Source organism: Oryzias melastigma, linkage group LG13, assembly GCF_002922805.2.
Source record: "Oryzias melastigma strain HK-1 linkage group LG13, ASM292280v2, whole genome shotgun sequence".
Lineage (NCBI taxonomy): Eukaryota > Metazoa > Chordata > Actinopteri > Beloniformes > Adrianichthyidae > Oryzias > Oryzias melastigma.
Genome location: NC_050524.1, coordinates 8,821,061 through 8,832,211, shown reverse-complemented (window position 1 = coordinate 8,832,211; position 11,151 = coordinate 8,821,061). Strand labels below are relative to the sequence as shown.

Here is an 11,151-nt window from a genome sequence, read left to right as displayed (position 1 = left end):
TTTTTTTTTTTTTTTACTTTGATGTTCCTTAGGGAGCTCCAAACTTCACCAAACTGATTTATCCATTTATCTCAATTCCTGACCTCAGTAATTCTTTGCAGTGACACTAAACCTCACATCACATGTAGACAATAGGACTAAATTTTTCACTAGATAATTTTCAGAAAACTAAGGATTATGAACTTTAAACTACATTTGTAATTTAAAAAAAAAGCCTTTTTCTAAACCCAAACCCCAGAATCCACATTCTCATGAAGACTTTCTTAGTTGTTCTGTAGTTTGCTTAAATCTCCGAGGCGTTTGAAAAAGCTGAAAAAAAGTCCGGAGGTCTCAGTCTTCAACCAGGCGTTCCTCTGTGGAACACTTTGATTCTTCACCTGCAGGTGGCTCTCTACGCCTTCTGTGCAGCCATGCTGTGCAGCCTCTGACTCACAGGATGAAGAATCATCTGGTTTAGTTGTCTCCTCTGTTGAAAGAGAATTATTGCCTTCCACACCAGATTGTCCTGGATTATCAGTAAAATGAAACACTGGGAGTGTGTGTCCAACACTTTCTCCTGGCTGTGTTTGTTTGTCTTGTGCCACACGGTTTGGACTTCTAACCGAAGTCTGCGTTTGCAGATTATCCTCTTCCTTTTTGTTTTTAGAGCTGTTGGTAGGGAGAGTATTTCGGCGACCCAGCTCACGTTTTGAGGGTGACTCCGCACCCAGCAGAAACTGCACCAGCTCCTCGTTGGTGGGATCTCCAGGATACCTTTGGGTCTCCTCGTCAAAGGTCAGACGACGGCGTAAGGTGGATTTCGCCGCTGGAGCCTTCGGCTTTTCGAGGGAGAAATCCTCGGATGAGACACTACCGCAGCTGTTCTGATAATGCAAAACTTTTTTAGACGCTTCTCGTAGCTTTTGTGCCTCTTCTTCCGTGTTGTCTTGCAGGTCGTTCTCATCGCCGGGCGTGGTGATGCTGGGGGCTCTTTTGGCTTGTTGTGGTTGGTCTTCAGGATCCTCTTTGGTGGACGCTTTCTTCTCTTCTTCATTTAAACTTTGACCTTTCCTCTTAGTATCACGTAGATGTGAACACTCTTGCTTTGGTGAGAAGCTCCCCGTAAGGTCGACTGCAGAGTTCCACCCTTTTCTGCACATTTCTTTAACTCTCAAAGTGTCTTTCTGATTCGGACTTTCTGACTGAGACGAGAGCTCTGATGTGCTCCCGTTGATTGGGCTTCCATTATCCGACGAGAACCTTCCAGATTTCCTTCTAGGGATGCGGTCTGTGAGTATATTCTGCAGTACGTACTCCAGAGCAATCCCTTTCATTTCCTTGTCTCTGCTGGAGCAGGTAGCCGTCGATCTGCGCTTGACTGTGTTCTGCAATCTGTCTCTGAGCTTCTGTTTCATTTCCGTCATCTCTCTGGCTTTGTTTTCCTGAAAATTCCAGCAGAAGTTAATCAAAAGAAGATAATCTCATTTGCCATTTTTCACTCAGCAGAAGAACATGTCAGCACTTGGCTCACCTGCATGGCTCTCATGAACTTCTCGCAGAAAGAGTTGAAAATGGAGCAGCACTCGTCCAGTTTGAACTTGTTGGAATCTTCACAGAAGTACTCGGCTACAGTATCGCTAACCGACTGCAACTGATCAAGGTTCATCTCTACTTCTTCCAAACAGACCTCAGCTTCCTGTGTCCCAACCAAAATAGGGTTAAATGAATTCAAATTTCATGTCAAGATCTTCAATGAAAAGCCCATCTCACCTTCAGAAAGTTCTCCATCTGTGTCTGCAGGTCTGGCTCTTTCTCGCTGTCTGCTTTGGCGTCTTGTATTTTCTTCATCAATCTTTCAAACTCTGCCTCCACGTCACTTTTATTTATTCTAAAAAAAAGAAAAAAAGTAAAAAGAAAAATGTGAATTGGTTCTTTATCGTGGCCCAAAAGTGCAAATCACAACAACGGATCAATTTAAAGATCACCAGTAAAAAAGCAAAACAAATACTGTAATAAAAACAGCCGAAAGGTGAACAACAACATGTTGAAGGTTAAACAATAAAAAGAGAAAACAAAACAGAATTTCCCCCCTAAAAATAAACTAAACAAAACAAAAAAGTTTCAGAAAACAAAACTATTTACCGGAAATAAAAATTTAATTTTAAAAGATGAAACACAAGAAATAACAGGAAAAGATTATATATTGTTAAACATCACTGATTTGATGATGATGTTTGAGTTTTTTCAAATACGTCTTGTAGTGGTGGGATTATATAAGTTTGCTTCTTCCCACTCCTTTTCAGTCACTCAAACTCTATTTGACTTTAGTTAATAATTAATTAATCAAATATGAATATTTGTTTTTGTTTGTTTGTTTGTTTTATTTTAAATCAATACATTTCATCGTTTCTGTCATAAGCTTGAAAAATCTACTTGATTTTTTTTTGTGTTGTATTTTCCACAATTTATGCTTGAAATAAACCAATAAATCAATCAGACTTTAATGTCCGCATGATTAGTATGGAGCATTTCCAGTATCACTTCAACTCTCGGTTAAAATAATGGACAAATGTCATCATCCAACCAGCGATGTCCCATTGTACTGTCCTTTTTTGGTTTCTTCCTTTGTTTCATTTCCTTTAATTTCTGAAAATACTTTTATTTCCCAAAATGTTTTCTTTTTTTTATTTTACAGAAAACGAAAAAGATGTGTACGATGCAATTAATAGGATGATTTGTCAAAAATTTTAATTAAAGTTATTTTAACCAAAAAATCCTTGGCGGTAATGTCCAATAGTAGCTACCTTCTCCTGTTTTTTTTATTGTGTTGGGTTTTTTAACATTTCATTTTGGTTTTTGGAAAAGTCTCATTTTCATTCAGTTTAATGTTTTTAGTGTTGTGTTTTGACTGGAATTTAATTCTGATTTCTAAAATGTAATATTTTTTATTATATTATATTATATTATATATTATTATTTGTTTTGCTTTTTTTATTATGTTTTAGTGTTGAGTGATTTGTTTGTTAAATTGACACTTCAGGGCCACAGTAATTCTTCCCATTGCACCAAATCGCTAACCATTGTGAAAAAAACAAGTTACAGCAACAGCAATGAACAACTTTGCTATTTTTGAATGAACCACGTGTTGTTTCTGAAGGTTTCTGATGGAGAACTGAAGGGAAATAAACACTTTTGTTGGTTTAACGTGAACCTCATAAAGCACTCCACCCTCTTTGTTAACCACACCCATATCAAACAAACAAAAGCTGCTGGTCAGAGGTGGATCAGGCATATGTTTTTGGAAACGAGCTCAGAAAACCTCATGTTTAAATATTGTCTCAGACTTGTAGCAGACAAAGTTTGGTTTCCAGCACTCAAATGTGTTCATCCCATCGCCGTGCGGAGGATTTGGTCTGTCCAGTAAACTCCTCCTCCCACAACCCAATCCATCAGTTCTCCATCTTTGTGATCCGATTTTTGTTTAGTCAGGATTCCTTTCTACTCTGCCATTTGATATTCACTGAAGTTTCTATTGAATTCTCATTATATTATGTTATATTCTCTTTGATTGATTTTTGGCAGCACATTTTCCGTTAGATAGGCAACTTTTTCACACAATCAGTGTTTGAAAATTTAGCTACTAAAAGTCAAAGAAGTCAATTGAAAAAAAGTGAATAAATTGAGTGCAAATTCATTAAAGACACACTCCAGTAAAATTATTTTTTGACAGTTTTTATTATGTTCTCACAACATTTACATAATGAAAACTAACCTTAAAATTGCATTTCTGCGTGTTTCTTCATTCAATTTGGTTTTTTTTCCCCAAATCAGACATTTTAGGAGTTTTCCTTTACCAGGACGGAGGGTCTAAGGACAGAGATAACCAGATTTATTTAGTTTGTTTAGTTTAACAAGTTTTTATTTTATGACCGACCTTCAGCTTCTGGGCAATTACCGGCATGAAGCCCAATGAGACATTTTTCTTTGTGATATTGGTCTGTATTAATAAAATAAAATTGAATTGAATTGTTGAAAAAATACCACTACGGCAAGCCACAAGCTCCATTCTGATATATCCACCTGTAGACAAATAGATCCATATAAGTTATGTGGCTTAAAGCTGTACAGCTGGATAGATGGATGGATAAACAGATGGCTGATGGGAAGGAGGCGGGGTTACTCCGCCCTAATGGTCCCGCCCACAACTTAGAGATAAATTTCTAAGGAGCTACTGCAGCTCTGCAGAAACTATGTCCTAGAAAACATCAGATTTTTTTTTTTTTTCTTGGTTAAAAATGGCATAATCATATTAAAAGACCACTGGAAATGATTAAAAATAGATCAAAAGAGGATCAAAGTGAGACTTTAAATTATATTTTTGCCTAAGTAAGGTGGTCTGGTGCGAACCAACTGGAATCTGAGGGTAAAATCTGGGAAATTAGGTTGTTGCGTATTTAGACAAAACCTGTTTTTGAGCTTTTCAACAAACTGCAAAGACTTTTTTCACTCTGAGAGTTGAAAACATGAGTAAGGATTGTGTAACAGTGTAACAGTCATTTAAGTCTTTGTTTAATTAATGTTGGTTAAGTTATGAGAAGTTTATTTTGAAAGTAATTTTATTTTGAAAAGACCGGAAGTTGTTTGCGCAAATGCTGAAAAGACAGAAAAGAGAGACGCTGGACAGAGCATGTTTTCACGCGAAGGATACCACGCGTTGATGAAAGCACACTAAGACAAACACCCATCTCGGCATGCAGCCAACGAGGTGATTTATTTCTTTTGTTTGAACTTTCTGCTTATATTGTATGTTTATTGGAAAAGTATTCATTTTACGTTTGTATGTACAGTTTTCACGGTGGATTTGGAGAGACCAAATAAACCCGTTAAGAGAACCATTTGCGTCTGTGAATGCCTGGGGTGGAGTTACATATTGGTTGTTTTGTACCTTGCAGCACCTTCAATGTGCTTCAGTTGTTCGGGGAAATGCAGAAGGGCTTCATCTGCTTTCTGCGCTTGCTGTGGACGACATTAAAATCTACGTAAGAACAATTTTTAAAAAAGGGATAAACCAGTCAAAAGTATTTAAGGGACGCTCACCATCACGACATAATGCATGAGATTCATTCCAGGTTTGTTTGCCTTGGTATCAGCCAGCTTCAGCAGAGACGACATCCGGAAACCAATGGCGCTGCCCGCATAGCCACCCTGAGATCAAATAAACGTGTTGAGATCAAAAGATGGACGAGAACAAAGCAAAGTCGTCCGACACACGATCTACTCACAGCATTCATGTAATTCCCAGTCTTCAGCACCAAGCGAATGACAGAATGGAGGTTTTCACACTCTAACAGCTCTAAAAGAAGACATATGACGATGTAAAATAAATCCTAATTAACCCTTTAACTCCTGAGGTGTCACGGAATCTTTAACATACTAAAAACTTCAGCGATCTTAGGAAAAACAAACCTCTCCCAGCAGCTGTCAGAGTGCCAAGGAACTTTTTAAGCTCATCCATAAGAGGAAAAAATTCCTCCTTTAGCACCAAGCAGTTCAGACGCTCTTCATAGCTGAAAACATTCATAAAATAACATTATAAATCATCCATTTAAATGACTTCTTCCTAAATACAAGTTTCATACCTGGGGGTTTGGACCAGCATTAACATGAAAAGATCCGCTTCACAGAGAGCAGAGAGGTCGCCTTTAAACTTCAGGAGTTCCTTAACCTGAATCCATAAATGAAAACGATTTGTGCATTTTTATTTTTATTTTTAAGAGTATCAATATAGAGGAGAAAAATTACCTCCCCGTCATCTGGCAGCATCTTGCACAATTCCTGCAGCTTTCCGAAACCAAAACTGTTCCCACTTCCTGATTTAATGTCCTCGATCAAGTCTTTTACAGGTCTGAGAATAGCAGAAAAAACACACCAATTTACAGCTAAATTGTTACTTAGTGTCACTTTTTTAAATGTATTTTTATTTAGCCTTTAAAACAGATACACAAAGTTCAAAATAGTTCAAAATTCAAGACTCCAGATTTTTTAAATTATAGTATAAAGGAAACAGAAAACAGCAACGAGGGTAACTGCAAAGGGATACAAGTCTGTATTTGTGTTTATGATTGTTACAAAATAAGATATAAGACAGGAGAAACCAAAGTAAAAAGGGAAATCCTTGTCACATGTTTTGTAGTTTGCATGATCTTGTGGAATTTTTCTGATAATGAGGAAAAATTAAGCTGAAAATTGAGTATTTATTTCTTAAAATCCCAGTGAAACAGGAGCAGAGAAAAAAATATAGTTAGGAAAAAAGCTTTTTTGTTTGGTAAAAATAAATTGGGTGGGTAACAAGCTCCCTGCTCCACTCCATTGTGATGGAGTAGATGACTAGATCCATGAACGTCTTTGTTTTCCTCGTCTGAGCTGGTATCTAACTTAAATAGGACTGCTGGTAGTGTTGGGCGGAATTCAAAATATCGATAGTATTGATCTCAAGATAATATCGTTATCGGATCGATACTGATATTGATATTTCCACTCTTGTTTGAATTTTTTTCTGAATCAGTCGCTGACTCACTTGTCCTTTTGAAAAGTTACTTTTCATCTGTTTTTATTGTTCTACTTAAAGGCTAAGAAATTATTTATATTTGTACAATTTTTTTTTTAATTGTTAAACATTTTTGTATCATAGTTACTTGTTTCTTTTGGTTTCTTGATTGTTTTGATTTCACTTCTTCACTTTTTATTTAATTTTGAGATGTTTTTATTTTAGTAAACTATTTCCATTTAATTGAAAATATTGTCCTCATTCTATTTGAATGTTTATCGAGTACATTCAAAAAAGGACATTTCTAAATAATAAAAAAAACATTCACGGCGATTAAAAACTATTAAAATTTTGAGGTTCAATTCACATCCACTGCATTTACGAAAAACATCGATATCTGTATTGATATCGGCGATATTGACTGGTATCGGATCGATACCCAAATGCTCAGTTTCACCTAACCTTAACAGCTGGATTGTTCCAATGCTGGGCTGCATTTTTGTTGCACCTGTAATGTCTGGTCGGGGGTGTGAGGGGCTGTTAGCTAGTAAGAGAGTTTAAACAGAGAGCTCTCAGCAATGGGGGAGGGGAAGAGGGGGTGGGGTTGCTCCACGCCAACGGTTCTGCCAACAACTCTGAGGTAAATTTCTAATGAACTACAAAAACTCAAACTATGTCCTAGAAAACACACTTTTTTTAATTATTCATAATAAAAAATAACATGGAACACTTTTATCTAAGACGATTCGAGTGGGAAAAATGAATGAAAGAATGACAATTGGGAGCATTTGTCTCCAAGCTTCTAAAATGACCTAAAAATCATTTATTAATTTAGAATTCATGAAATAATGTGATTTCTATATAAGATCCTGATGCTCTTAATACATTTTATTCCATGGATAAATAAGGACATTCCTGAAGATCCAGTTTTTTTCTTACAATGCCTCAGTTATGGAGCTAAATCCTAAAGGGAGGTCACCCGTCGGGGGCGTTGAACCGACCTGGGCAAACAGACCTGTCAGGGCATGTGTGGCTTTTCGGAGATGTTACCGAATAATCCATCTGCCTCATCTTGTGCTGTCAGGGAGGTTACTTTGTAGGAAAAAACTGAGAGGGAACGGCATCTGACTCACCGCTTGAACTGCTTCAGGAATATTCCAACGTTCATGCTCCTCTTGGAGCTGAGGATGGAGACCTGTGAACGGACACAAACACAAACCGATCAGAGGCTGAGATAACTTCACCTTTGGCTCTGGAAGCTTTTTTTTAGAATTACAGATACGTCCGAGTTCCACAAGAGCCACTTGATTCCAAAGGTTAAGGTTTGCCTCAGCTGATTGTATTGAACAGTCTGGTCAAAGTTACTATGTTGTATCAGTGATACCTTTTTTTAGTGTCGCTTTTTCAAGAAGGTACAATGTTTTTTACATTTTTTAAACACGTTCTTTTTTTTTTTTTTTTTATAATTGTTTTAATGTCTTTTAAGTTTTCAAGGTGAAAAAACAGAGCTCCAAAACGCCACTGCAGGCCTTTGTCCAAGGAAAACAACAAAACGTTCCTTTGGCAAACATATTTGGAGAACAGTGAGACTCCACCCCGTGATGTTTGACATCAATACATGACCGTTTGAAAACGAATACTAAAGGTCATTTTACTAATTAGTGTATTTTCCAGAGTTTAAGTCTGTGGTTTTTTTTTATAGTTTAGCCACTTTTTTGTGATTTTTTAAAAATAGAAATAGGCTCATATATTTGTTTTTTTTCCACTAGCAACCGGTTTCCCTTAAGCGGTTGTTTCTACTAACAACCACTAGAGGGCGATGTATTTTCTTCTGACAGTGTCAAAAGAAGAAGCAAAACAAACATGGAGGAGAATCTGATTGTTTTTCTCTTAAACTATATTTTTCTCATTACATCTAAGAATTATTATTCTTGTTTTTGTTTTTTGCCATGGCAAATGTAAAATGCAACTTATACTCCAGAGAGACATATAAATGGTTTTCTTCTTGGTTAGACATTTTTTGCTCCTGCGACTTATTCTCCGGTGCGACTTATAATACGGAAGACACCTTTTGCTTTCTTGTTTTCTAAAATATGTATTAAAATGGTGCTTTATTTTGTAGAGTTTTAGGGCTGCTTTCTGTTGATCTGAAATCCATACTTTCAGGGAGAAAAAAAAAATCAATGGAGGTCAGAAGAAAGAGTCAACATATTTCAAAGTTGCATTGCATTGACCAACAGCCTTACAGTCAGTTGACATCATCACATGTATTGGTACTTGGTAAAAGCAGGACACGCCGTTTCGTTGTACTCACCATTTCTGTTCCTGTGCCAGAAACCGGAAGGCCCCTCAAACTTTGACGGTTCAGGGCCCTGGTATGTTGGTGGCCCTGGTTGTGACTGAACAACTCCTCCATGTGATCAGTGTCCAGCTCATACTCTCCGTCGTCTCTGTCTGCTGTCCAGATGTTGTGCTTTCCGATCACGCTGTGCTTGGGAAGGGTTTCCCAGTTGAAATTGCGCATCCGAGAACGCCGGCGATCCCCCTTCCCAAAAGGTCCATGGTGGGATAGAGGGGGCGGCGGAGGTGGTGGTGGGAGAACGGGTGGCGGTGGTGGTGGAACTGGAGGACCTCTTGGATGCATCTTTTAGAAGGATGGTTTTAGTATGTTGGAGAAACCTTCATGATTCTTGTCTCCCTGGAAAACATAAGTTTGAATTATTCTGTTGCCGTAAGCTGGAGTCTTTTCCAATAAGTTAGGACAGGCATGTCCAAAGTGCGGCCCGTGGGCCATTTGAACCCTGCATTTAAATTTTACGCAGGTTCCTTTCATAAATATAATAATATGCAGACCACAACAATTTTCTATGATTTCTTGATCGTGCTTGGTGAAATTACCTTTTAAATCATTGTTAATTTGTTGTAACACCATCAGTCGACCCTTCTGTGATACTATCTAGCTCATTTCTAAGACGTCCACTGGAAATAAAAAAAGGAAAGTTGACAGTGAGGACCACCGCTTCCATAACAAGCTTTTTCAAATCTTGGGTTTTTGTCTTTTCCTGATCCTAAACAATTAGAATGAAGAAATACTCAGAAACACAGTTTTAAGCTTAAATTATTTTATGAATGTCTTCTATCATGAGAAAAATGAACATGTTAAAAACAGAATTTTCACTGGAGTGGGTCTTTAAGGCCTGACATTCCCATGGATATCATATTTAACACAATAGTTTATGCTTAACTCTGTGACTGTCACATAAAAAGGCATTTCAGCTTGGGACTTAAAAGGTTAAATTATTTACATTGAGTGTCATTAAAGAATGGCTGACCATCAAACATTTTAACCTCACCAAATCTTTGTAAAAAGTTTGATTTAGGACAATTACACTGAAACAATCACAACAATCATGTTCTAAAAATGCCCCGTTTTACCACAATGAGAAATATTCAATTATTTTAAGGGTTGTTGAATCTCAAAAAAGAGCTGACAAAGTGAAAACATAAAAAAACCTTTTATCTAAAGTTCACTGGGACAGAAATGTTCAGTCTCTCTTATCCTCTTCAGTCATCATAAGCATGTGACAGTGATTTCAATAAGAGGAATTATTGAAACTAAAACAAAGTTTGTGAGTTAAAATGCATCAAAAGTGCATTTTGTAACATTGTAATGTCAATATTCACAAAAAATGATTAAGTGTTGAGAAATTCAAATAAATAGGAATAAAAACTTACTCTCATTTGAAGTCATAAGCAGCTTATTGCAGTGTTTTCTTCTCTCGAGTGACATCAACGTTGATATGGCAAACAGCGAGTGTAGAAATCACCTGTGGTTTTGACGACACACCCAGGTAACTCTCCTATTTCCATAGTGGACCGCTCCTTCTCCAGCGGGAAGAAGTCAGGAATTTATGAGTGTGTTTTGGGCGGTTGGTGTCCCGGCATGTTAGTGGAGTCTGGATGTGCTCTGCTCTCTGTCCAGTTCTCAGGCTGTGTAGGCAATCACATTCTCTCAGATAAATGTCCTAGCAGGGAAACACCTATTGATTTTTTTGTTTTTTTAAGTTTACTTTAAGATTCTCTCAACTTAAAACAGTCTATTTTATAATTTACCAGGTAAGCTATATTTTGCACCTAGATGTTTATTTATCATTTTTTTCAATAAAAAAAAAGAATGATCTAACATGTTTGTTGGGAAACAAATTGGAAAAAGGAATGACAGGTCATGTGACAAAAAGCACCCAAAGTCCACAAAAGAGAACCGACCAATAACAGGCAATTACAACACTCGAGTTAATTCCAATGACGGTTAAAAGTTAATCAGCAAAAAATGTTCAGAACTGGGATTTTCAAAATAAAATAGGATACATGTAAAATATACAAGGTGACCGTTACGACTCTAATAATGGTAACAAGAAAAAAAAAATTAAGCAAATAAAATCTTGAGTAAACACAGTAAAATATTTTATTGGCTGCTCAATGAGTTATTTGTTTTTATACTACAACAAACAGTAAACTGGGTCAAACAAAAGGTAGGCCTATAATCTATATGTCAACACCGTTAATTCAGAAGTCTTGTTTTCTTTTCTTAAACATGTAATGAGTGTGACACACTCACAAATATG

The 11,151-nt window shown here is 36.9% G+C and overlaps 1 protein-coding gene and 1 long non-coding RNA gene across 3 annotated transcripts; one reads left to right on the top strand and one right to left on the bottom strand.

Moving 5' to 3' along the window:
- Nucleotides 1–11,119, bottom strand: LOC112149450 (FH2 domain-containing protein 1). 2 transcript variants are annotated; one of them, XM_024277145.2, is made up of 13 exons: nucleotides 10,262–11,119; nucleotides 9,425–9,505; nucleotides 8,841–9,224; nucleotides 7,660–7,721; nucleotides 5,782–5,884; nucleotides 5,619–5,704; nucleotides 5,446–5,546; nucleotides 5,262–5,332; nucleotides 5,077–5,184; nucleotides 4,925–4,995; nucleotides 1,750–1,867; nucleotides 1,511–1,675; nucleotides 1–1,421 (listed from the first exon to the last, which is right to left on the bottom strand). In XM_024277145.2, the coding sequence occupies exons 3-13, from the start codon at nucleotides 9,168–9,170 to the stop codon at nucleotides 264–266; spliced, it is 2,373 nt and encodes a 790-aa protein (XP_024132913.1). In that variant the 5' UTR covers nucleotides 9,171–9,224; nucleotides 9,425–9,505; nucleotides 10,262–11,119; the 3' UTR covers nucleotides 1–263. The 2 variants fall into 2 exon arrangements, with proteins under 2 accessions (XP_024132913.1, XP_024132912.1); XM_024277144.2 differs by lacking the exon at nucleotides 9,425–9,505 and having other exon boundaries at nucleotides 10,262–11,117.
- On the top strand, nucleotides 4,513–5,382 carry LOC112149451. Its single transcript, XR_002919784.2, has 3 exons — nucleotides 4,513–4,744; nucleotides 4,932–5,018; nucleotides 5,109–5,382. It is a non-coding gene; the product is annotated as an uncharacterized LOC112149451 (long non-coding RNA).
- Nucleotides 11,120–11,151: the final 32 nt, after the last annotated feature.